Source organism: Salmo salar, chromosome ssa16 (genome assembly GCF_905237065.1).
Source record: "Salmo salar chromosome ssa16, Ssal_v3.1, whole genome shotgun sequence".
Lineage (NCBI taxonomy): Eukaryota > Metazoa > Chordata > Actinopteri > Salmoniformes > Salmonidae > Salmo > Salmo salar.
Genome location: NC_059457.1, coordinates 83,635,934 through 83,660,733, shown reverse-complemented (window position 1 = coordinate 83,660,733; position 24,800 = coordinate 83,635,934). Strand labels below are relative to the sequence as shown.

Here is a 24,800-nt window from a genome sequence, read left to right as displayed (position 1 = left end):
AAGACACTATCAACTAGACTACATGTAGAGGACATAAAGACACTACCAACTAGACTACATGTAGAGGACATAAAGACACTATCAACTAGACTACATGTAGAGGACATAAAGACACTACCAACTAGACTACATGTAGAGGACATAAAGAGACTACCAACTAGACTACATGTAGAGGACATAAAGACACTACCAACTAGACTACATGTAGAGGACATAAAGACACTACCAACTAGACTACATGTAGAGGACATAAAGACTATCAACTAGACTACATGTAGAGGACATAAAGACACTATCAACTAGACTACATGTAGAGGACATAAAGACACTACCAACTAGACTACATGTAGAGGACATAAAGACACTATCAACTAGACTACATGTAGAGGACATAAAGACACTATCAACTAGACTACATGTAGAGGACATAAAGAGACTACCAACTAGACTACATGTAGAGGACATAAAGACACTACCAACTAGACTACATGTAGAGGACATAAAGACACTACCAACTAGACTACATGTAGAGGACATAAAGACTATCAACTAGACTACATGTAGAGGACATAAAGACACTATCAACTAGACTACATGTAGAGGACATAAAGAGACTACCAACTAGACTACATGTAGAGGACATAAAGACTATCAACTAGACTCATGTAGAGGACATAAAGACATTACCAACTAGACTACATGTAGAGGACATAAAGACTATCAACTAGACTACATGTAGAGGACATAAAGACACTACCAACTAGACTACATGTAGAGGACATAAAGACTATCAACTAGACTCATGTAGAGGACATAAAGACATTACCAACTAGACTACATGTAGAGGACATGAAGGACAACACTTAACTAGGCTACATGTAGAGGACATGAAGGAAAAAACTTGCTTGTGATATCCTGTCAAGATGTAAACTAGAGCATCACACATATCAGGGTTTTTCTACCAAGTTTGCACAACCTAAAATAGCAGCGAGCGCTCGGCAGGCAGGCAGGCAGGCTGGCAATTGAAACAGGCAGCAGCCTGCCCAGCTTGGTTCAGTTCAGCCTGTATCTGAGCTAGATAAGCCTGTTATAAATCAACCCAGGCTCACTGCTGACGCTTCGGGGACAACATGGGAAGGAGCGTAGCTGCACATTTGGAACATTTGCATTTGATACAGGCAGCATTGTTTAGTTAAATCTATTCAGGTAACTCAACAAAAACAACCCTGAAAGAACAGTCTTCACACCAACAATCTCAATGATCCAACTTGAACATGATGAAATTAAAGGAAGGAGGCTCTGTTCCTCTACATTACATTGGATTGCTGGTGAATCCATAACATGGACAGTAGTGGCAGCATTGAGAACCCACTGTGACATGTAGCCTTCTTCACAGAGATGACAACACACTCAAGAAGCATCCTTCCTATGTCACTCAGTACTCCTCCAACTTTCCCTCCTTCCTTGGATGAGGAAAACATTTCATTTAATTTTCATTTCTTTATGAAGAAGCGAGTGATGTCTGAAGCCACCTTGGAGGCTGCCAGTCCTTTCTTCATCTGGCTTCTGTCTTTGGCTTGCTGAGCTGTCCTCTGTAAAACAAACAACATACTGTCATCAATACTCTGTAAAACAAACAACATACTGTCATCAATACTCTGTCCTCTGTAAAACAAACAACATACTGTCATCAATACTCTGTCCTCTGTAAAACAAACAACATACTGTCATCAATACTCTGTCCTCTGTAAAACAAACAGCATACTGTCATCAATACTCTGTCCTCTGTAAAACAAACAACATACTGTCATCAATACTCTGTCCTCTGTAAAACAAACAACATACTGTCATCAATACTCTGTCCTCTGTAAACCAAACAGCATACTGTCATCAATACTCTGTCCTCTGTAAAACAAACAGCATACTGTCATCAATACTCTGTCCTCTGTAAAACAAACAACATACTGTCATAAATACTCTGTCCTCTGTAAAACAAACAACATACTGTCATCAATACTCTGTCCTCTGTAAAACAAACAGCATACTGTCATCAATACTCTGTCCTCTGTAAAACAAACAACATACTGTCATCAATACTCTGTCCTCTGTAAAACAAACAACATACTGTCATCAATACTCTGTCCTCTGTAAAACAAACAGCATACTGTCATCAATACTCTGTCCTCTGTAAAACAAACAACATACTGTCATCAATACTCTGTCCTCTGTAAAACAAACAGCATACTGTCATCAATACTCTGTCCTCTGTAAAACAAACAACATACTGTCATCAATACTCTGTCCTCTGTAAAACAAACAGCATACTGTCATCAATACTCTGTCCTCTGTAAAACAAACAACATACTGTCATCAATACTCTGTCCTCTGTAAAACAAACAGCATACTGTCATCAATACTCTGTCCTCTGTAAAACAAACAGCATACTGTCATCAATACTCTGTCCTCTGTAAAACAAACAGCATACTGTCATCAATACTCTGTCCTCTGTAAAACAAACAGCATACTGTCATCAATACTCTGTCCTCTGTAAAACAAACAGCATACTGTCATCAATACTCGGTCCTCTGTAAAACAAACAGCATACTGTCATCAATACTCTGTCCTCTGTAAAACAAACAACATACTGTCATCAATACTCTGTCCTCTGTAAAACAAACAGCATACTGTCATCAATACTCTGTCCTCTGTAAAACAAACAACATACTGTCATCAATACTCTGTCCTCTGTAAAACAAACAGCATACTGTCATCAATACTCTGTCCTCTGTAAAACAAACAACATACTGTCATCAATACTCTGTCCTCTGTAAAACAAACAGCATACTGTCATCAATACTCTGTCCTCTGTAAAACAAACAACATACTGTCATCAATACTCTGTCCTCTGTAAAACAAACAGCATACTGTCATCAATACTCTGTCCTCTGTAAAACAAACAGCATACTGTCATCAATACTCTGTCCTCTGTAAAACAAACAGCATACTGTCATCAATACTCTGTCCTCTGTAAAACAAACAACATACTGTCATCAATACTCTGTCCTCTGTAAAACAAACAGCATACTGTCATCAATACTCTGTCCTCTGTAAAACAAACAACATACTGTCATCAATACTCTGTCCTCTGTAAAACAAACAGCATACTGTCATCAATACTCTGTCCTCTGTAAAACAAACAGCATACTGTCATCAATACTCTGTCCTCTGTAAAACAAACAGCATACTGTCATCAATACTCTGTCCTCTGTAAAACAAACAGCATACGGTCATCAATACTCTGTCCTCTGTAAAACAAACAACATACTGTCATCAATACTCTGTCCTCTGTAAAACAAACAGCATACTGTCATCAATACTCTGTCCTCTGTAAAACAAACAACATACTGTCATCAATACTCTGTCCTCTGTAAAACAAACAGCATACTGTCATCAATACTCTGTCCTCTGTAAAACAAACAGCATACTGTCATCAATACTCTGTCCTCTGTAAAACAAACAGCATACTGTCATCAATACTCTGTCCTCTGTAAAACAAACAACATACTGTCATCAATACTCTGTCCTCTGTAAAACAAACAACATACTGTCATCAATACTCTGTCCTCTGTAAAACAAACAACATACTGTCATCAATACTCTGTCCTCTGTAAAACAAACAGCATACTGTCATCAATACTCTGTCCTCTGTAAAACAAACAGCATACTGTCATCAATACTCTGTCCTCTGTAAAACAAACAGCATTCCGTCATCAATACTCTGTCCTCTGTAAAACAAACAGCATACTGTCATCAATACTCTGTCCTCTGTAAAACAAACAACATACTGTCATCAATACTCTGTCCTCTGTAAAACAAACAGCATACTGTCATCAATACTCTGTCCTCTGTAAAACAAACAGCATACTGTCATCAATACTCTGTCCTCTGTAAAACAAACAGCATTCCGTCATCAATACTCTGTCCTCTGTAAAACAAACAGCATACTGTCATCAATACTCTGTCCTCTGTAAAACAAACAACATACTGTCATCAATACTCTGTCCTCTGTAAAACAAACAGCATACTGTCATCAATACTCTGTCCTCTGTAAAACAAACAGCATACTGTCATCAATACTCTGTCCTCTGTAAAACAAACAACACACTGTCATCAATACTCTGTCCTCTGTAAAACAAACAGCATTCCGTCATCAATACTGTATTATATTATAACATGGTGTATTATATTATAACATGGTATTATACTATAACATGATACTATAACATGGTATTATACTATAACATGGTATTATACTATAACATGGTATTATACTATAACATGGTATTATACTATAACATGGTATTATATTATAACATGGTATTATACTATAACATGGTATTATATTATAAAATGTTATTATACTATAACATGGTATTATACTATAACATGGTATTATACTATAACATGGTATTATACTATAACATGGTATTATACTATAACATGGTATTATACTATAACATGGTATTATATTATAACATGGTATTATACTATAACATGGTATTATATTATAAAATGTTATTATACTATAACATGGTATTATACTATAATATGGTATTATACTATAATATGGTATTATACTATAATATGGTATTATATTATAACATGGTATTATATCATGGTGGTGGTTTGAGAGGGCATACGGCTAGGGTGTAATGAAACACCATGTGGGACTGAGTGTTTATGTGGACTCAGAGGAGCGGGGACCAGGACCCTTGTGGTTCTGTGGCAGACAGTGCGGGTTGTCCAGTGAACACTGTGTGTCTGTGTGTGATGGTGTGTGTGTGTCTGTGTGTACTGGACTCTTACGGTTCTGTGGCAGACGGTGCAGAGTGTCTGTAGGTTGTCCAGGGAACACTGTCCTCCCCCACTGTAGACGGGTCGGATGTGGTCCACCTGCCAGAACTGACCCTCCACGGGGGCACGAATCATCTCATTCAGCTGGACACAACACAGACAATTTTAATAAATACATTTTTCAGTAAAGAGGTAGTATAATGATTATATAATTTACAGTTTTAGTAGCTCAAACGGGTAAACAAACAATTTGGTGTAAGAAATATTTGTAAAATCCCTTGTGAGTTTTGTCCATGTGTTTTTCATAATAGGATCTTCTCAGCCTTCCCATGTCAGCATCACATTTCCTCAGGCTGGCTGTTTGTCTGTGTCCGTCTGTCTCTCTTCAGACAGTGAGAATGACAAGGCTCTAATGTCAGAGAACGAGCTGGGGACTCTGGGAACCGGTAGGAAATCAAACGCCTGTAATTCTAGTTCTATGGCCTGGAGCTGGGGAACACTAGAACCAAAATGGAGGCATTTCAATTTGAAGCTAAGCCTTTTCTTTTCTCCATTTTATGTGGAAAGAGCCAGAGAAGGGGAACCCTGGGGACAATTCAGCCCAGAAATCAATCTCCATTCCTGGGTAGAAGTGGTAGTTAGAGTATCGCTCTCCCAACATTAGCCACAAGAGAACCAGAGAGGAGAAGAAAAGCAAAGCTGTACTAAGGAGCAAGCCCCGTTCCCCCATGACTACCGACCCCCCCCCCTCCTCGCTCCATACAGAACATTCACTCTGCATTCCCCCCCTTCCTCGCTCCATACAGAACATTCACTCTGCATTCCCCCCCCCTCCTCGCTCCATACAGAACATTCACTCTGCATTCCCCCCCCCTCCTCGCTCCATACAGAACATTCACTCTGCATTCCCCCCCTCCTCGCTCCATACAGAACATTCACTCTGCATTCCCCCCCCTCCTCGCTCCATACAGAACATTCACTCTGCATTCCCCCCCTCCTCGCTCCATACAGAACATTCACTCTGCATTCCCCCCTCCTCGCTCCATACAGAACATTCACTCTGCATCCCCCCCTCCATACAGAACATTCACTCTGCACCCCCCCTCCATACAGAACATTCACTCTGCATTCCCCCCCCTCCTCGCTCCATACAGAACATTCACTCTGCATTCCCCCCTCCTCGCTCCATACAGAACATTCACTCTGCATTCCCCCCCTCCTCGCTCCATACAGAACATTCACTCTGCATTCCCCCCTCGCTCCATACAGAACATTCACTCTGTATCCCCCCCTCCTCGCTCAATACAGAACATTCACTCTGTATCCCCCCCTCCTCGCTCCATACAGAACATTCACTCTGTATCCCCCCCTCCTCGCTCCATACAGAACATTCACTCTGTATCCCCCCCCTCCTCGCTCCATACAGAACATTCACTCTGCATTCCCCCCCCTCCTCGCTCCATTCAGAACATTCACTCTGCATTCCCCCCCCTCCTCGCTCCATACAGAACATTCACTCTGCATTCCCCCCCCCTCCTCGCTCCATACAGAACATTCACTCTGCATTCCCCCACCCCTCCTCGCTCCATACAGAACATTCACTCTGTATCCCACCCCCTCCTCGCTCCATACAGAACATTCACTCTGCATTCCCCCCCTCCTCGCTCCATACAGAACATTCACTCTGTATTCCCCCCCTCGCTCCATACAGAACATTCACTCTGCATTCCCCCCCTCCTCGCTCCATACAGAACATTCACTCTGTATTCCCCCACTGGTGTACTAATGCCTTAGAAACCCTCTACTAAAGCCAGAGAAGGGGAACCCTGGGGATGATTCAGCCCAGAAACCAGCATGCACACACACCATCACACACAGACACAATTACCAGCGCACCAATACAATGTATTAATCAGCAGTTGTTCTCGGTGGTTTCTGTGCAGTACAGAGGTCCTGTTAGTGTCAGGCCAAATCCAGCCATTGATCTGTGAGCGAGACGGCACAAGGTCTTTACAGTAGAAATGGCAGAGCTGTGGGAGAAATCCATGGAGGATCTGACAGTACTGGCCAATCTATTTACTGTGAGCCGAGAGAGAGGAAGTCACACACGCACACAGGCTGAGAGAGGAACTTGTGTGTCCACAGTACAGTACACCCCCTCCACACACCCACACCCCCTCCACCCACCCACACCGCCTCCACCCACCCACACCGCCTCCACCCACCCACACCGCCTCCACCCCCTCCACACACACCCCCTCCACACACACCCCCTCCACACACACCCCCTCCACATCTAATGGTTTATCTTCCCCCAGCACAAAGCAGCAGATTCCAAGGAAGATAAGTGTCAGTCAGTAGTGGAGAGGACTGAGTGTTCTCCTCTTCTCTCTCCCCCTCCTCTCCCAGTGTATAATATAATGTCTACTAAAGCCTTTAGTGGTCTCTCTCCCCTCCTCTCCCAGTGTATAATATAATGTCTACTAAAGCCTTTAGTGGTCTCTCTCCCCTCCTCTCCCAGTGTATAATATAATGTCTACTAAAGCCTTTAGTGGTCTCTCTCCCCCTCCTCTCCCAGTGTATAATATAATGTCTACTAAAGCCTTTAGTGGTCTCTCCCCCTCCTCTCCCAGTGTATAATATAATGTCTACTAAAGCCTTTAGTGGTCTCTCCCCTCCTCTCCCAGTGTATAATATAATGTCTACTAAAGCCTTTAGTGGTCTCTCTCCCCCTCCTCTCCCAGTGTATAATATAATGTCTACTAAAGCCTTTAGTGGTCTCTCCCCCTCCTCTCCCAGTGTATAATATAATGTCTACTAAAGCCTTTAGTGGTCTCTCCCCTCCTCTCCCAGTGTATAATATAATGTCTACTAAAGCCTTTAGTGGTCTCTCCCCTCCTCTCCCAGTGTATAATATAATGTCTACTAAAGCCTTTAGTGGTCTCTCTCCCCTCCTCTCCCAGTGTATAATATAATGTCTACTAAAGCCTTTAGTGGTCTCTCCCCCTCCTCTCCCAGTGTATAATATAATGTCTACTAAAGCCTTTAGTGGTCTCTCCCCTCCTCTCCCAGTGTATAATATAATGTCTACTAAAGCCTTTAGTGGTCTCTCCCCCTCCTCTCCCAGTGTATAATATAATGTCTACTAAAGCCTTTAGTGGTCTCTCCCCCTCCTCTCCCAGTGTATAATATAATGTCTACTAAAGCCTTTAGTGGTCTCTCCCCTCCTCTCCCAGTGTATAATATAATGTCTACTAAAGCCTTTAGTGGTCTCTCTCCCTCCTCTCCCAGTGTATAATATAATGTCTACTAAAGCCTTTAGTGGTCTCTCCCCCTCCTCTCCCAGTGTATAATATAATGTCTACTAAAGCCTTTAGTGGTCTCTCTCCCCTCCTCTCCCAGTGTATAATATAATGTCTACTAAAGCCTTTAGTGGTCTCTCTCCCCTCCTCTCCCAGTGTATAATATAATGTCTACTAAAGCCTTTAGTGGTCTCTCTCCCCTCCTCTCCCAGTGTATAATATAATGTCTACTAAAGCCTTTAGTGGTCTCTCTCCCCTCCTCTCCCAGTGTATAATATAATGTCTACTAAAGCCTTTAGTGGTCTCTCCCCCCTCCTCTCCCAGTGTATAATATAATGTCTACTAAAGCCTTTAGTGGTCTCTCCCCCTCCTCTCCCAGTGTATAATATAATGTCTACTAAAGCCTTTAGTGGTCTCTCCCCTCCTCTCCCAGTGTATAATATAATGTCTACTAAAGCCTTTAGTGGTCTCTCCCCTCCTCTCCCAGTGTATAATATAATGTCTACTAAAGCCTTTAGTGGTCTCTCCCCCTCCTCTCCCAGTGTATAATATAATGTCTACTAAAGCCTTTAGTGGTCTCTCCCCTCCTCTCCCAGTGTATAATATAATGTCTACTAAAGCCTTTAGTGGTCTCTCCCCCTCCTCTCCCAGTGTATAATATAATGTCTACTAAAGCCTTTAGTGGTCTCTCCCCTCCTCTCCCAGTGTATAATATAATGTCTACTAAAGCCTTTAGTGGTCTCTCTCCCCTCCTCTCCCAGTGTATAATATAATGTCTACTAAAGCCTTTAGTGGTCTCTCCCCTCCTCTCCCAGTGTATAATATAATGTCTACTAAAGCCTTTAGTGGTCTCTCTCCCCTCCTCTCCCAGTGTATAATATAATGTCTACTAAAGCCTTTAGTGGTCTCTCCCCTCCTCTCCCAGTGTATAATATAATGTCTACTAAAGCCTTTAGTGGTCTCTCTCCCCTCCTCTCCCAGTGTATAATATAATGTCTACTAAAGCCTTTAGTGGTCTCTCTCCCCCTCCTCTCCCAGTGTATAATATAATGTCTACTAAAGCCTTTAGTGGTCTCTCCCCTCCTCTCCCAGTGTATAATATAATGTCTACTAAAGCCTTTAGTGGTCTCTCTCCCCTCCTCTCCCAGTGTATAATATAATGTCTACTAAAGCCTTTAGTGGTCTCTCCCCTCCTCTCCCAGTGTATAATATAATGTCTACTAAAGCCTTTAGTGGTCTCTCTCCCCTCCTCTCCCAGTGTATAATATAATGTCTACTAAAGCCTTTAGTGGTCTCTCCCCCTCCTCTCCCAGTGTATAATATAATGTCTACTAAAGCCTTTAGTGGTCTCTCCCCTCCTCTCCCAGTGTATAATATAATGTCTACTAAAGCCTTTAGTGGTCTCTCTCCCCTCCTCTCCCAGTGTATAATATAATGTCTACTAAAGCCTTTAGTGGTCTCTCCCCCTCCTCTCCCAGTGTATAATATAATGTCTACTAAAGCCTTTAGTGGTCTCTCCCCTCCTCTCCCAGTGTATAATATAATGTCTACTAAAGCCTTTAGTGGTCTCTCCCCTCCTCTCCCAGTGTATAATATAATGTCTACTAAAGCCTTTAGTGGTCTCTCCCCCTCCTCTCCCAGTGTATAATATAATGTCTACTAAAGCCTTTAGTGGTCTCTCCCCCTCCTCTCCCAGTGTATAATATAATGTCTACTAAAGCCTTTAGTGGTCTCTCCCCTCCTCTCCCAGTGTATAATATAATGTCTACTAAAGCCTTTAGTGGTCTCTCCCCCTCCTCTCCCAGTGTATAATATAATGTCTACTAAAGCCTTTAGTGGTCTCTCTCCCTCCTCTCCCAGTGTATAATATAATGTCTACTAAAGCCTTTAGTGGTCTCTCTCCCCTCCTCTCCCAGTGTATAATATAATGTCTACTAAAGCCTTTAGTGGTCTCTCTCCCCTCCTCTCCCAGTGTATAATATAATGTCTACTAAAGCCTTTAGTGGTCTCTCCCCTCCTCTCCCAGTGTATAATATAATGTCTACTAAAGCCTTTAGTGGTCTCTCCCCCTCCTCTCCCAGTGTATAATATAATGTCTACTAAAGCCTTTAGTGGTCTCTCTCCCCTCCTCTCCCAGTGTATAATATAATGTCTACTAAAGCCTTTAGTGGTCTCTCTCCCCTCCTCTCCCAGTGTATAATATAATGTCTACTAAAGCCTTTAGTGGTCTCTCTCCCCTCCTCTCCCAGTGTATAATATAATGTCTACTAAAGCCTTTAGTGGTCTCTCCCCTCCTCTCCCAGTGTATAATATAATGTCTACTAAAGCCTTTAGTGGTCTCTCCCCCTCCTCTCCCAGTGTATAATATAATGTCTACTAAAGCCTTTAGTGGTCTCTCCCCTCCTCTCCCAGTGTATAATATAATGTCTACTAAAGCCTTTAGTGGTCTCTCCCCTCCTCTCCCAGTGTATAATATAATGTCTACTAAAGCCTTTAGTGGTCTCTCCCCTCCTCTCCCAGTGTATAATATAATGTCTACTAAAGCCTTTAGTGGTCTCTCCCCCTCCTCTCCCAGTGTATAATATAATGTCTACTAAAGCCTTTAGTGGTCTCTCCCCCTCCTCTCCCAGTGTATAATATAATGTCTACTAAAGCCTTTAGTGGTCTCTCCCCCTCCTCTCCCAGTGTATAATATAATGTCTACTAAAGCCTTTAGTGGTCTCTCTCCCCTCCTCTCCCAGTGTATAATATAATGTCTACTAAAGCCTTTAGTGGTCTCTCCCCTCCTCTCCCAGTGTATAATATAATGTCTACTAAAGCCTTTAGTGGTCTCTCTCCCCTCCTCTCCCAGTGTATAATATAATGTCTACTAAAGCCTTTAGTGGTCTCTCCCCTCCTCTCCCAGTGTATAATATAATGTCTACTAAAGCCTTTAGTGGTCTCTCTCCCCTCCTCTCCCAGTGTATAATATAATGTCTACTAAAGCCTTTAGTGGTCTCTCTCCCCTCCTCTCCCAGTGTATAATATAATGTCTACTAAAGCCTTTAGTGGTCTCTCCCCTCCTCTCCCAGTGTATAATATAATGTCTACTAAAGCCTTTAGTGGTCTCTCCCCTCCTCTCCCAGTGTATAATATAATGTCTACTAAAGCCTTTAGTGGTCTCTCCCCCTCCTCTCCCAGTGTATAATATAATGTCTACTAAAGCCTTTAGTGGTCTCTCCCCTCCTCTCCCAGTGTATAATATAATGTCTACTAAAGCCTTTAGTGGTCTCTCCCCCTCCTCTCCCAGTGTATAATATAATGTCTACTAAAGCCTTTAGTGGTCTCTCCCCTCCTCTCCCAGTGTATAATATAATGTCTACTAAAGCCTTTAGTGGTCTCTCTCCCTCCTCTCCCAGTGTATAATATAATGTCTACTAAAGCCTTTAGTGGTCTCTCCCCCTCCTCTCCCAGTGTATAATATAATGTCTACTAAAGCCTTTAGTGGTCTCTCCCCCTCCTCTCCCAGTGTATAATATAATGTCTACTAAAGCCTTTAGTGGTCTCTCCCCTCCTCTCCCAGTGTATAATATAATGTCTACTAAAGCCTTTAGTGGTCTCTCCCCTCCTCTCCCAGTGTATAATATAATGTCTACTAAAGCCTTTAGTGGTCTCTCTCCCCTCCTCTCCCAGTGTATAATATAATGTCTACTAAAGCCTTTAGTGGTCTCTCCCCTCCTCTCCCAGTGTATAATATAATGTCTACTAAAGCCTTTAGTGGTCTCTCTCCCCTCCTCTCCCAGTGTATAATATAATGTCTACTAAAGCCTTTAGTGGTCTCTCCCCCTCCTCTCCCAGTGTATAATATAATGTCTACTAAAGCCTTTAGTGGTCTCTCCCCTCCTCTCCCAGTGTATAATATAATGTCTACTAAAGCCTTTAGTGGTCTCTCCCCTCCTCTCCCAGTGTATAATATAATGTCTACTAAAGCCTTTAGTGGTCTCTCCCCTCCTCTCCCAGTGTATAATATAATGTCTACTAAAGCCTTTAGTGGTCTCTCTCCCCTCCTCTCCCAGTGTATAATATAATGTCTACTAAAGCCTTTAGTGGTCTCTCCCCTCCTCTCCCAGTGTATAATATAATGTCTACTAAAGCCTTTAGTGGTCTCTCCCCCTCCTCTCCCAGTGTATAATATAATGTCTACTAAAGCCTTTAGTGGTCTCTCCCCCCTCCTCTCCCAGTGTATAATATAATGTCTACTAAAGCCTTTAGTGGTCTCTCCCCTCCTCTCCCAGTGTATAATATAATGTCTACTAAAGCCTTTAGTGGTCTCTCTCCCCTCCTCTCCCAGTGTATAATATAATGTCTACTAAAGCCTTTAGTGGTCTCTCCCCTCCTCTCCCAGTGTATAATATAATGTCTACTAAAGCCTTTAGTGGTCTCTCCCCTCCTCTCCCAGTGTATAATATAATGTCTACTAAAGCCTTTAGTGGTCTCTCCCCTCCTCTCCCAGTGTATAATATAATGTCTACTAAAGCCTTTAGTGGTCTCTCCCCCTCCTCTCCCAGTGTATAATATAATGTCTACTAAAGCCTTTAGTGGTCTCTCCCCCTCCTCTCCCAGTGTATAATATAATGTCTACTAAAGCCTTTAGTGGTCTCTCTCCCCTCCTCTCCCAGTGTATAATATAATGTCTACTAAAGCCTTTAGTGGTCTCTCCCCCTCCTCTCCCAGTGTATAATATAATGTCTACTAAAGCCTTTAGTGGTCTCTCCCCTCCTCTCCCAGTGTATAATATAATGTCTACTAAAGCCTTTAGTGGTCTCTCTCCCCTCCTCTCCCAGTGTATAATATAATGTCTACTAAAGCCTTTAGTGGTCTCTCCCCCTCCTCTCCCAGTGTATAATATAATGTCTACTAAAGCCTTTAGTGGTCTCTCCCCCTCCTCTCCCAGTGTATAATATAATGTCTACTAAAGCCTTTAGTGGTCTCTCTCCCCTCCTCTCCCAGTGTATAATATAATGTCTACTAAAGCCTTTAGTGGTCTCTCCCCCTCCTCTCCCAGTGTATAATATAATGTCTACTAAAGCCTTTAGTGGTCTCTCCCCCTCCTCTCCCAGTGTATAATATAATGTCTACTAAAGCCTTTAGTGGTCTCTCCCCTCCTCTCCCAGTGTATAATATAATGTCTACTAAAGCCTTTAGTGGTCTCTCTCCCCTCCTCTCCCAGTGTATAATATAATGTCTACTAAAGCCTTTAGTGGTCTCTCCCCTCCTCTCCCAGTGTATAATATAATGTCTACTAAAGCCTTTAGTGGTCTCTCCCCTCCTCTCCCAGTGTATAATATAATGTCTACTAAAGCCTTTAGTGGTCTCTCTCCCCTCCTCTCCCAGTGTATAATATAATGTCTACTAAAGCCTTTAGTGGTCTCTCCCCTCCTCTCCCAGTGTATAATATAATGTCTACTAAAGCCTTTAGTGGTCTCTCTCCCCTCCTCTCCCAGTGTATAATATAATGTCTACTAAAGCCTTTAGTGGTCTCTCCCCCTCCTCTCCCAGTGTATAATATAATGTCTACTAAAGCCTTTAGTGGTCTCTCTCCCCTCCTCTCCCAGTGTATAATATAATGTCTACTAAAGCCTTTAGTGGTCTCTCCCCCTCCTCTCCCAGTGTATAATATAATGTCTACTAAAGCCTTTAGTGGTCTCTCCCCTCCTCTCCCAGTGTATAATATAATGTCTACTAAAGCCTTTAGTGGTCTCTCCCCTCCTCTCCCAGTGTATAATATAATGTCTACTAAAGCCTTTAGTGGTCTCTCCCCCTCCTCTCCCAGTGTATAATATAATGTCTACTAAAGCCTTTAGTGGTCTCTCCCCTCCTCTCCCAGTGTATAATATAATGTCTACTAAAGCCTTTAGTGGTCTCTCTCCCTCCTCTCCCAGTGTATAATATAATGTCTACTAAAGCCTTTAGTGGTCTCTCTCCCCTCCTCTCCCAGTGTATAATATAATGTCTACTAAAGCCTTTAGTGGTCTCTCCCCCTCCTCTCCCAGTGTATAATATAATGTCTACTAAAGCCTTTAGTGGTCTCTCTCCCCTCCTCTCCCAGTGTATAATATAATGTCTACTAAAGCCTTTAGTGGTCTCTCCCCTCCTCTCCCAGTGTATAATATAATGTCTACTAAAGCCTTTAGTGGTCTCTCCCCCTCCTCTCCCAGTGTATAATATAATGTCTACTAAAGCCTTTAGTGGTCTCTCCCCCTCCTCTCCCAGTGTATAATATAATGTCTACTAAAGCCTTTAGTGGTCTCTCTCCCCTCCTCTCCCAGTGTATAATATAATGTCTACTAAAGCCTTTAGTGGTCTCTCTCCCCTCCTCTCCCAGTGTATAATATAATGTCTACTAAAGCCTTTAGTGGTCTCTCTCCCCTCCTCTCCCAGTGTATAATATAATGTCTACTAAAGCCTTTAGTGGTCTCTCCCCCTCCTCTCCCAGTGTATAATATAATGTCTACTAAAGCCTTTAGTGGTCTCTCCCCTCCTCTCCCAGTGTATAATATAATGTCTACTAAAGCCTTTAGTGGTCTCTCCCCCTCCTCTCCCAGTGTATAATATAATGTCTACTAAAGCCTTTAGTGGTCTCTCTCCCCTCCTCTCCCAGTGTATAATATAATGTCTACTAAAGCCTTTAGTGGTCTCTCCCCCTCCTCTCCCAGTGTATAATATAATGTCTACTAAAGCCTTTAGTGGTCTCTCCCCCTCCTCTCCCAGTGTATAATATAATGTCTACTAAAGCCTTTAGTGGTCTCTCTCCCCCTCCTCTCCCAGTGTATAATATAATGTCTACTAAAGCCTTTAGTGGTCTCTCCCCCTCCTCTCCCAGTGTATAATATAATGTCTACTAAAGCCTTTAGTGGTCTCTCCCCCTCCTCTCCCAGTGTATAATATAATGTCTACTAAAGCCTTTAGTGGTCTCTCCCCCTCCTCTCCCAGTGTATAATATAATGTCTACTAAAGCCTTTAGTGGTCTCTCCCCTCCTCTCCCAGTGTATAATATAATGTCTACTAAAGCCTTTAGTGGTCTCTCTCCCCTCCTCTCCCAGTGTATAATATAATGTCTACTAAAGCCTTTAGTGGTCTCTCCCCCTCCTCTCCCAGTGTATAATATAATGTCTACTAAAGCCTTTAGTGGTCTCTCTCCCCTCCTCTCCCAGTGTATAATATAATGTCTACTAAAGCCTTTAGTGGTCTCTCCCCTCCTCTCCCAGTGTATAATATAATGTCTACTAAAGCCTTTAGTGGTCTCTCTCCCCTCCTCTCCCAGTGTATAATATAATGTCTACTAAAGCCTTTAGTGGTCTCTCCCCTCCTCTCCCAGTGTATAATATAATGTCTACTAAAGCCTTTAGTGGTCTCTCCCCCTCCTCTCCCAGTGTATAATATAATGTCTACTAAAGCCTTTAGTGGTCTCTCCCCTCCTCTCCCAGTGTATAATATAATGTCTACTAAAGCCTTTAGTGGTCTCTCTCCCCTCCTCTCCCAGTGTATAATATAATGTCTACTAAAGCCTTTAGTGGTCTCTCTCCCCTCCTCTCCCAGTGTATAATATAATGTCTACTAAAGCCTTTAGTGGTCTCTCCCCCTCCTCTCCCAGTGTATAATATAATGTCTACTAAAGCCTTTAGTGGTCTCTCCCCTCCTCTCCCAGTGTATAATATAATGTCTACTAAAGCCTTTAGTGGTCTCTCCCCCTCCTCTCCCAGTGTATAATATAATGTCTACTAAAGCCTTTAGTGGTCTCTCCCCCTCCTCTCCCAGTGTATAATATAATGTCTACTAAAGCCTTTAGTGGTCTCTCTCCCCTCCTCTCCCAGTGTATAATATAATGTCTACTAAAGCCTTTAGTGGTCTCTCTCCCCTCCTCTCCCAGTGTATAATATAATGTCTACTAAAGCCTTTAGTGGTCTCTCCCCCTCCTCTCCCAGTGTATAATATAATGTCTACTAAAGCCTTTAGTGGTCTCTCCCCCCTCCTCTCCCAGTGTATAATATAATGTCTACTAAAGCCTTTAGTGGTCTCTCCCCTCCTCTCCCAGTGTATAATATAATGTCTACTAAAGCCTTTAGTGGTCTCTCCCCTCCTCTCCCAGTGTATAATATAATGTCTACTAAAGCCTTTAGTGGTCTCTCCCCTCCTCTCCCAGTGTATAATATAATGTCTACTAAAGCCTTTAGTGGTCTCTCCCCTCCTCTCCCAGTGTATAATATAATGTCTACTAAAGCCTTTAGTGGTCTCTCTCCCCTCCTCTCCCAGTGTATAATATAATGTCTACTAAAGCCTTTAGTGGTCTCTCTCCCCTCCTCTCCCAGTGTATAATATAATGTCTACTAAAGCCTTTAGTGGTCTCTCCCCTCCTCTCCCAGTGTATAATATAATGTCTACTAAAGCCTTTAGTGGTCTCTCCCCCTCCTCTCCCAGTGTATAATATAATGTCTACTAAAGCCTTTAGTGGTCTCTCTCCCCTCCTCTCCCAGTGTATAATATAATGTCTACTAAAGCCTTTAGTGGTCTCTCTCCCCTCCTCTCCCAGTGTATAATATAATGTCTACTAAAGCCTTTAGTGGTCTCTCTCCCCTCCTCTCCCAGTGTATAATATAATGTCTACTAAAGCCTTTAGTGGTCTCTCTCCCCTCCTCTCCCAGTGTATAATATAATGTCTACTAAAGCCTTTAGTGGTCTCTCCCCCTCCTCTCCCAGTGTATAATATAATGTCTACTAAAGCCTTTAGTGGTCTCTCTCCCCTCCTCTCCCAGTGTATAATATAATGTCTACTAAAGCCTTTAGTGGTCTCTCCCCCTCCTCTCCCAGTGTATAATATAATGTCTACTAAAGCCTTTAGTGGTCTCTCTCCCCTCCTCTCCCAGTGTATAATATAATGTCTACTAAAGCCTTTAGTGGTCTCTCCCAGTGTATAATATAATGTCTACTAAAGCCTTTAGTGGTCTCTCTCCCCTCCTCTCCCAGTGTATAATATAATGTCTACTAAAGCCTTTAGTGGTCTCTCCCCTCCTCTCCCAGTGTATAATATAATGTCTACTAAAGCCTTTAGTGGTCTCTCCCCCTCCTCTCCCAGTGTATAATATAATGTCTACTAAAGCCTTTAGTGGTCTCTCTCCCCTCCTCTCCCAGTGTATAATATAATGTCTACTAAAGCCTTTAGTGGTCTCTCCCCTCCTCTCCCAGTGTATAATATAATGTCTACTAAAGCCTTTAGTGGTCTCTCCCCTCCTCTCCCAGTGTATAATATAATGTCTACTAAAGCCTTTAGTGGTCTCTCTCCCCTCCTCTCCCAGTGTATAATATAATGTCTACTAAAGCCTTTAGTGGTCTCTCTCCCCTCCTCTCCCAGTGTATAATATAATGTCTACTAAAGCCTTTAGTGGTCTCTCTCCCCTCCTCTCCCAGTGTATAATATAATGTCTACTAAAGCCTTTAGTGGTCTCTCTCCCCTCCTCTCCCAGTGTATAATATAATGTCTACTAAAGCCTTTAGTGGTCTCTCTCCCCTCCTCTCCCAGTGTATAATATAATGTCTACTAAAGCCTTTAGTGGTCTCTCCCCCTCCTCTCCCAGTGTATAATATAATGTCTACTAAAGCCTTTAGTGGTCTCTCTCCCCCTCCTCTCCCAGTGTATAATATAATGTCTACTAAAGCCTTTAGTGGTCTCTCTCCCCTCCTCTCCCAGTGTATAATATAATGTCTACTAAAGCCTTTAGTGGTCTCTCCCCCTCCTCTCCCAGTGTATAATATAATGTCTACTAAAGCCTTTAGTGGTCTCTCCCCTCCTCTCCCAGTGTATAATATAATGTCTACTAAAGCCTTTAGTGGTCTCTCTCCCCTCCTCTCCCAGTGTATAATATAATGTCTACTAAAGCCTTTAGTGGTCTCTCCCCCTCCTCTCCCAGTGTATAATATAATGTCTACTAAAGCCTTTAGTGGTCTCTCTCCCCTCCTCTCCCAGTGTATAATATAATGTCTACTAAAGCCTTTAGTGGTCTCTCTCCCCTCCTCTCCCAGTGTATAATATAATGTCTACTAAAGCCTTTAGTGGTCTCTCCCCTCCTCTCCCAGTGTATAATATAATGTCTACTAAAGCCTTTAGTGGTCTCTCTCCCCTCCTCTCCCAGTGTATAATATAATGTCTACTAAAGCCTTTAGTGGTCTCTCCCCCTCCTCTCCCAGTGTATAATATAATGTCTACTAAAGCCTTTAGTGGTCTCTCTCCCCTCCTCTCCCAGTGTATAATATAATGTCTACTAAAGCCTTTAGTGGTCTCTCTCCCCTCCTCTCCCAGTGTATAATATAATGTCTACTAAAGCCTTTAGTGGTCTCTCTCCCCTCCTCTCCCAGTGTATAATATAATGTCTACTAAAGCCTTTAGTGGTCTCTCCCCCTCCTCTCCCAGTGTATAATATAATGTCTACTAAAGCCTTTAGTGGTCTCTCCCCCCTCCTCTCCCAGTGTATAATATAATGTCTACTAAAGCCTTTAGTGGTCTCTCCCCTCCTCTCCCAGTGTATAATATAATGTCTACTAAAGCCTTTAGTGGTCTCTCTCCCCTCCTCTCCCAGTGTATAATATAATGTCTACTAAAGCCTTTAGTGGTCTCTCTCCCCTCCTCTCCCAGTGTATAATATAATGTCTACTAAAGCCTTTAGTGGTCTCTCTCCCCTCCTCTCCCAGTGTATAATATAATGTCTACTAAAGCCTTTAGTGGTCTCTCCCCCTCCTCTCCCAGTGTATAATATAATGTCTACTAAAGCCTTTAGTGGTCTCTCTCCCCTCCTCTCCCAGTGTATAATATAATGTCTACTAAAGCCTTTAGTGGTCTCTCCCCTCCTCTCCCAGTGTATAATATAATGTCTACTAAAGCCTTTAGTGGTCTCTCTCCCCTCCTCTCCCAGTGTATAATATAATGTCTACTAAAGCCTTTAGTGGTCTCTCCCCTCCTCTCCCAGTGTATAATATAATGTCTACTAAAGCCTTTAGTGGTCTCTCCCCCTCCTCTCCCAGTGTATAATATAATGTCTACTAAAGCCTTTAGTGGTCTCTCTCCCCTCCTCTCCCAGTGTATAATATAATGTCTACTAAAGCCTTTAGTGGTCTCTCTCCCCTCCTCTCCCAGTGTATAATATAATGTCTACTAAAGCCTTTAGTGGTCTCTCTCCCCTCCTCTCCCAGTGTATAATATAATGTCTACTAAAGCCTTTAGTGGTCTCTCCCCTCCTCTCCCAGTGTATAATATAATGTCTACTAAAGCCTTTAGTGGTCTCTCCCCTCCTCTCCCAGTGTATAATATAATGTCTACTAAAGCCTTTAGTGGTCTCTCCCCCTCCTCTCCCAGTGTATAATATAATGTCTACTAAAGCCTTTAGTGGTCTCTCTCCCCTCCTCTCCCAGTGTATAATATAATGTCTACTAAAGCCTTTAGTGGTCTCTCCCCCTCCTCTCCCAGTGTATAATATAATGTCTACTAAAGCCTTTAGTGGTCTCTCCCCCTCCTCTCCCAGTGTATAATATAATGTCTACTAAAGCCTTTAGTGGTCTCTCTCCCCCTCCTCTCCCAGTGTATAATATAATGTCTACTAAAGCCTTTAGTGGTCTCTCTCCCCTCCTCTCCCAGTGTATAATATAATGTCTACTAAAGCCTTTAGTGGTCTCTCTCCCCCTCCTCTCCCAGTGTATAATATAATGTCTACTAAAGCCTTTAGTGGTCTCTCTCCCCTCCTCTCCCAGTGTATAATATAATGTCTACTAAAGCCTTTAGTGGTCTCTCCCCCTCCTCTCCCAGTGTATAATATAATGTCTACTAAAGCCTTTAGTGGTCTCTCTCCCCTCCTCTCCCAGTGTATAATATAATGTCTACTAAAGCCTTTAGTGGTCTCTCTCCCCTCCTCTCCCAGTGTATAATATAATGTCTACTAAAGCCTTTAGTGGTCTCTCCCCCTCCTCTCCCAGTGTATAATATAATGTCTACTAAAGCCTTTAGTGGTCTCTCCCCCTCCTCTCCCAGTGTATAATATAATGTCTACTAAAGCCTTTAGTGGTCTCTCTCCCCTCCTCTCCCAGTGTATAATATAATGTCTACTAAAGCCTTTAGTGGTCTCTCTCCCCTCCTCTCCCAGTGTATAATATAATGTCTACTAAAGCCTTTAGTGGTCTCTCTCCCCCTCCTCTCCCAGTGTATAATATAATGTCTACTAAAGCCTTTAGTGGTCTCTCTCCCCTCCTCTCCCAGTGTATAATATAATGTCTACTAAAGCCTTTAGTGGTCTCTCTCCCCTCCTCTCCCAGTGTATAATATAATGTCTACTAAAGCCTTTAGTGGTCTCTCTCCCCTCCTCTCCCAGTGTATAATATAATGTCTACTAAAGCCTTTAGTGGTCTCTCCCCCTCCTCTCCCAGTGTATAATATAATGTCTACTAAAGCCTTTAGTGGTCTCTCCCCCTCCTCTCCCAGTGTATAATATAATGTCTACTAAAGCCTTTAGTGGTCTCTCTCCCCTCCTCTCCCAGTGTATAATATAATGTCTACTAAAGCCTTTAGTGGTCTCTCTCCCCTCCTCTCCCAGTGTATAATATAATGTCTACTAAAGCCTTTAGTGGTCTCTCTCCCTCCTCTCCCAGTGTATAATATAATGTCTACTAAAGCCTTTAGTGGTCTCTCTCCCCTCCTCTCCCAGTGTATAATATAATGTCTACTAAAGCCTTTAGTGGTCTCTCCCCCTCCTCTCCCAGTGTATAATATAATGTCTACTAAAGCCTTTAGTGGTCTCTCTCCCCTCCTCTCCCAGTGTATAATATAATGTCTACTAAAGCCTTTAGTGGTCTCTCTCCCCTCCTCTCCCAGTGTATAATATAATGTCTACTAAAGCCTTTAGTGGTCTCTCTCCCCTCCTCTCCCAGTGTATAATATAATGTCTACTAAAGCCTTTAGTGGTCTCTCCCCTCCTCTCCCAGTGTATAATATAATGTCTACTAAAGCCTTTAGTGGTCTCTCTCCCCTCCTCTCCCAGTGTATAATATAATGTCTACTAAAGCCTTTAGTGGTCTCTCTCCCCTCCTCTCCCAGTGTATAATATAATGTCTACTAAAGCCTTTAGTGGTCTCTCTCCCCTCCTCTCCCAGTGTATAATATAATGTCTACTAAAGCCTTTAGTGGTCTCTCTCCCCTCCTCTCCCAGTGTATAATATAATGTCTACTAAAGCCTTTAGTGGTCTCTCTCCCCCTCCTCTCCCAGTGTATAATATAATGTCTACTAAAGCCTTTAGTGGTCTCTCCCCCTCCTCTCCCAGTGTATAATATAATGTCTACTAAAGCCTTTAGTGGTCTCTCTCCCCTCCTCTCCCAGTGTATAATATAATGTCTACTAAAGCCTTTAGTGGTCTCTCTCCCCTCCTCTCCCAGTGTATAATATAATGTCTACTAAAGCCTTTAGTGGTCTCTCCCCCTCCTCTCCCAGTGTATAATATAATGTCTACTAAAGCCTTTAGTGGTCTCTCTCCCCTCCTCTCCCAGTGTATAATATAATGTCTACTAAAGCCTTTAGTGGTCTCTCTCCCCTCCTCTCCCAGTGTATAATATAATGTCTACTAAAGCCTTTAGTGGTCTCTCTCCCCTCCTCTCCCAGTGTATAATATAATGTCTACTAAAGCCTTTAGTGGTCTCTCCCCCTCCTCTCCCAGTGTATAATATAATGTCTACTAAAGCCTTTAGTGGTCTCTCTCCCCTCCTCTCCCAGTGTATAATATAATGTCTACTAAAGCCTTTAGTGGTCTCTCCCCCTCCTCTCCCAGTGTATAATATAATGTCTACTAAAGCCTTTAGTGGTCTCTCTCCCCTCCTCTCCCAGTGTATAATATAATGTCTACTAAAGCCTTTAGTGGTCTCTCTCCCCTCCTCTCCCAGTGTATAATATAATGTCTACTAAAGCCTTTAGTGGTCTCTCCCCCTCCTCTCCCAGTGTATAATATAATGTCTACTAAAGCCTTTAGTGGTCTCTCCCCTCCTCTCCCAGTGTATAATATAATGTCTACTAAAGCCTTTAGTGGTCTCTCTCCCCTCCTCTCCCAGTGTATAATATAATGTCTACTAAAGCCTTTAGTGGTCTCTCTCCCCTCCTCTCCCAGTGTATAATATAATGTCTACTAAAGCCTTTAGTGGTCTCTCCCCTCCTCTCCCAGTGTATAATATAATGTCTACTAAAGCCTTTAGTGGTCTCTCTCCCCTCCTCTCCCAGTGTATAATATAATGTCTACTAAAGCCTTTAGTGGTCTCTCCCCCTCCTCTCCCAGTGTATAATATAATGTCTACTAAAGCCTTTAGTGGTCTCTCCCCTCCTCTCCCAGTGTATAATATAATGTCTACTAAAGCCTTTAGTGGTCTCTCTCCCCCTCCTCTCCCAGTGTATAATATAATGTCTACTAAAGCCTTTAGTGGTCTCTCCCCCTCCTCTCCCAGTGTATAATATAATGTCTACTAAAGCCTTTAGTGGTCTCTCTCCCCTCCTCTCCCAGTGTATAATATAATGTCTACTAAAGCCTTTAGTGGTCTCTCCCCTCCTCTCCCAGTGTATAATATAATGTCTACTAAAGCCTTTAGTGGTCTCTCCCCCTCCTCTCCCAGTGTATAATATAATGTCTACTAAAGCCTTTAGTGGTCTCTCTCCCCTCCTCTCCCAGTGTATAATATAATGTCTACTAAAGCCTTTAGTGGTCTCTCCCCCTCCTCTCCCAGTGTATAATATAATGTCTACTAAAGCCTTTAGTGGTCTCTCTCCCCTCCTCTCCCAGTGTATAATATAATGTCTACTAAAGCCTTTAGTGGTCTCTCTCCCCTCCTCTCCCAGTGTATAATATAATGTCTACTAAAGCCTTTAGTGGTCTCTCTCCCCTCCTCTCCCAGTGTATAATATAATGTCTACTAAAGCCTTTAGTGGTCTCTCTCCCCTCCTCTCCCAGTGTATAATATAATGTCTACTAAAGCCTTTAGTGGTCTCTCTCCCCTCCTCTCCCAGTGTATAATATAATGTCTACTAAAGCCTTTAGTGGTCTCTCTCCCCTCCTCTCCCAGTGTATAATATAATGTCTACTAAAGCCTTTAGTGGTCTCTCCCCCTCCTCTCCCAGTGTATAATATAATGTCTACTAAAGCCTTTAGTGGTCTCTCTCCCCTCCTCTCCCAGTGTATAATATAATGTCTACTAAAGCCTTTAGTGGTCTCTCCCCCCTCCTCTCCCAGTGTATAATATAATGTCTACTAAAGCCTTTAGTGGTCTCTCTCCCCTCCTCTCCCAGTGTATAATATAATGTCTACTAAAGCCTTTAGTGGTCTCTCTCCCCTCCTCTCCCAGTGTATAATATAATGTCTACTAAAGCCTTTAGTGGTCTCTCCCCCTCCTCTCCCAGTGTATAATATAATGTCTACTAAAGCCTTTAGTGGTCTCTCTCCCCTCCTCTCCCAGTGTATAATATAATGTCTACTAAAGCCTTTAGTGGTCTCTCTCCCCCTCCTCTCCCAGTGTATAATATAATGTCTACTAAAGCCTTTAGTGGTCTCTCTCCCTCCTCTCCCAGTGTATAATATAATGTCTACTAAAGCCTTTAGTGGTCTCTCTCCCCTCCTCTCCCAGTGTATAATATAATGTCTACTAAAGCCTTTAGTGGTCTCTCCCCTCCTCTCCCAGTGTATAATATAATGTCTACTAAAGCCTTTAGTGGTCTCTCTCCCCCTCCTCTCCCAGTGTATAATATAATGTCTACTAAAGCCTTTAGTGGTCTCTCTCCCCTCCTCTCCCAGTGTATAATATAATGTCTACTAAAGCCTTTAGTGGTCTCTCTCCCCTCCTCTCCCAGTGTATAATATAATGTCTACTAAAGCCTTTAGTGGTCTCTCCCCCTCCTCTCCCAGTGTATAATATAATGTCTACTAAAGCCTTTAGTGGTCTCTCTCCCCTCCTCTCCCAGTGTATAATATAATGTCTACTAAAGCCTTTAGTGGTCTCTCCCCTCCTCTCCCAGTGTATAATATAATGTCTACTAAAGCCTTTAGTGGTCTCTCCCCCTCCTCTCCCAGTGTATAATATAATGTCTACTAAAGCCTTTAGTGGTCTCTCCCCCTCCTCTCCCAGTGTATAATATAATGTCTACTAAAGCCTTTAGTGGTCTCTCTCCCCTCCTCTCCCAGTGTATAATATAATGTCTACTAAAGCCTTTAGTGGTCTCTCTCCCCTCCTCTCCCAGTGTATAATATAATGTCTACTAAAGCCTTTAGTGGTCTCTCCCCTCCTCTCCCAGTGTATAATATAATGTCTACTAAAGCCTTTAGTGGTCTCTCTCCCCTCCTCTCCCAGTGTATAATATAATGTCTACTAAAGCCTTTAGTGGTCTCTCTCCCCTCCTCTCCCAGTGTATAATATAATGTCTACTAAAGCCTTTAGTGGTCTCTCTCCCCTCCTCTCCCAGTGTATAATATAATGTCTACTAAAGCCTTTAGTGGTCTCTCTCCCCTCCTCTCCCAGTGTATAATATAATGTCTACTAAAGCCTTTAGTGGTCTCTCTCCCCTCCTCTCCCAGTGTATAATATAATGTCTACTAAAGCCTTTA

The 24,800-nt window shown here is 42.7% G+C and overlaps 1 protein-coding gene across 1 annotated transcript in view; it reads right to left on the bottom strand.

Moving 5' to 3' along the window:
• Nucleotides 1-887: 887 nt before the first annotated feature.
• The window catches only part of LOC106592442 (DNA annealing helicase and endonuclease ZRANB3), a 99,283-nt gene continuing 75,370 nt past the window's right edge, over nt 888-24,800 (bottom strand). The window contains exons 23-24 of the mRNA XM_045696729.1: nt 4,867-4,998; nt 888-1,592 (exon numbers count right to left, since the gene is read on the bottom strand). Of these exons, the coding sequence (XP_045552685.1) occupies nt 1,494-1,592; nt 4,867-4,998 (231 nt within the window). The 3' untranslated portion in view covers nt 888-1,493. The remainder of the gene's footprint in view (nt 1,593-4,866; nt 4,999-24,800) is intronic.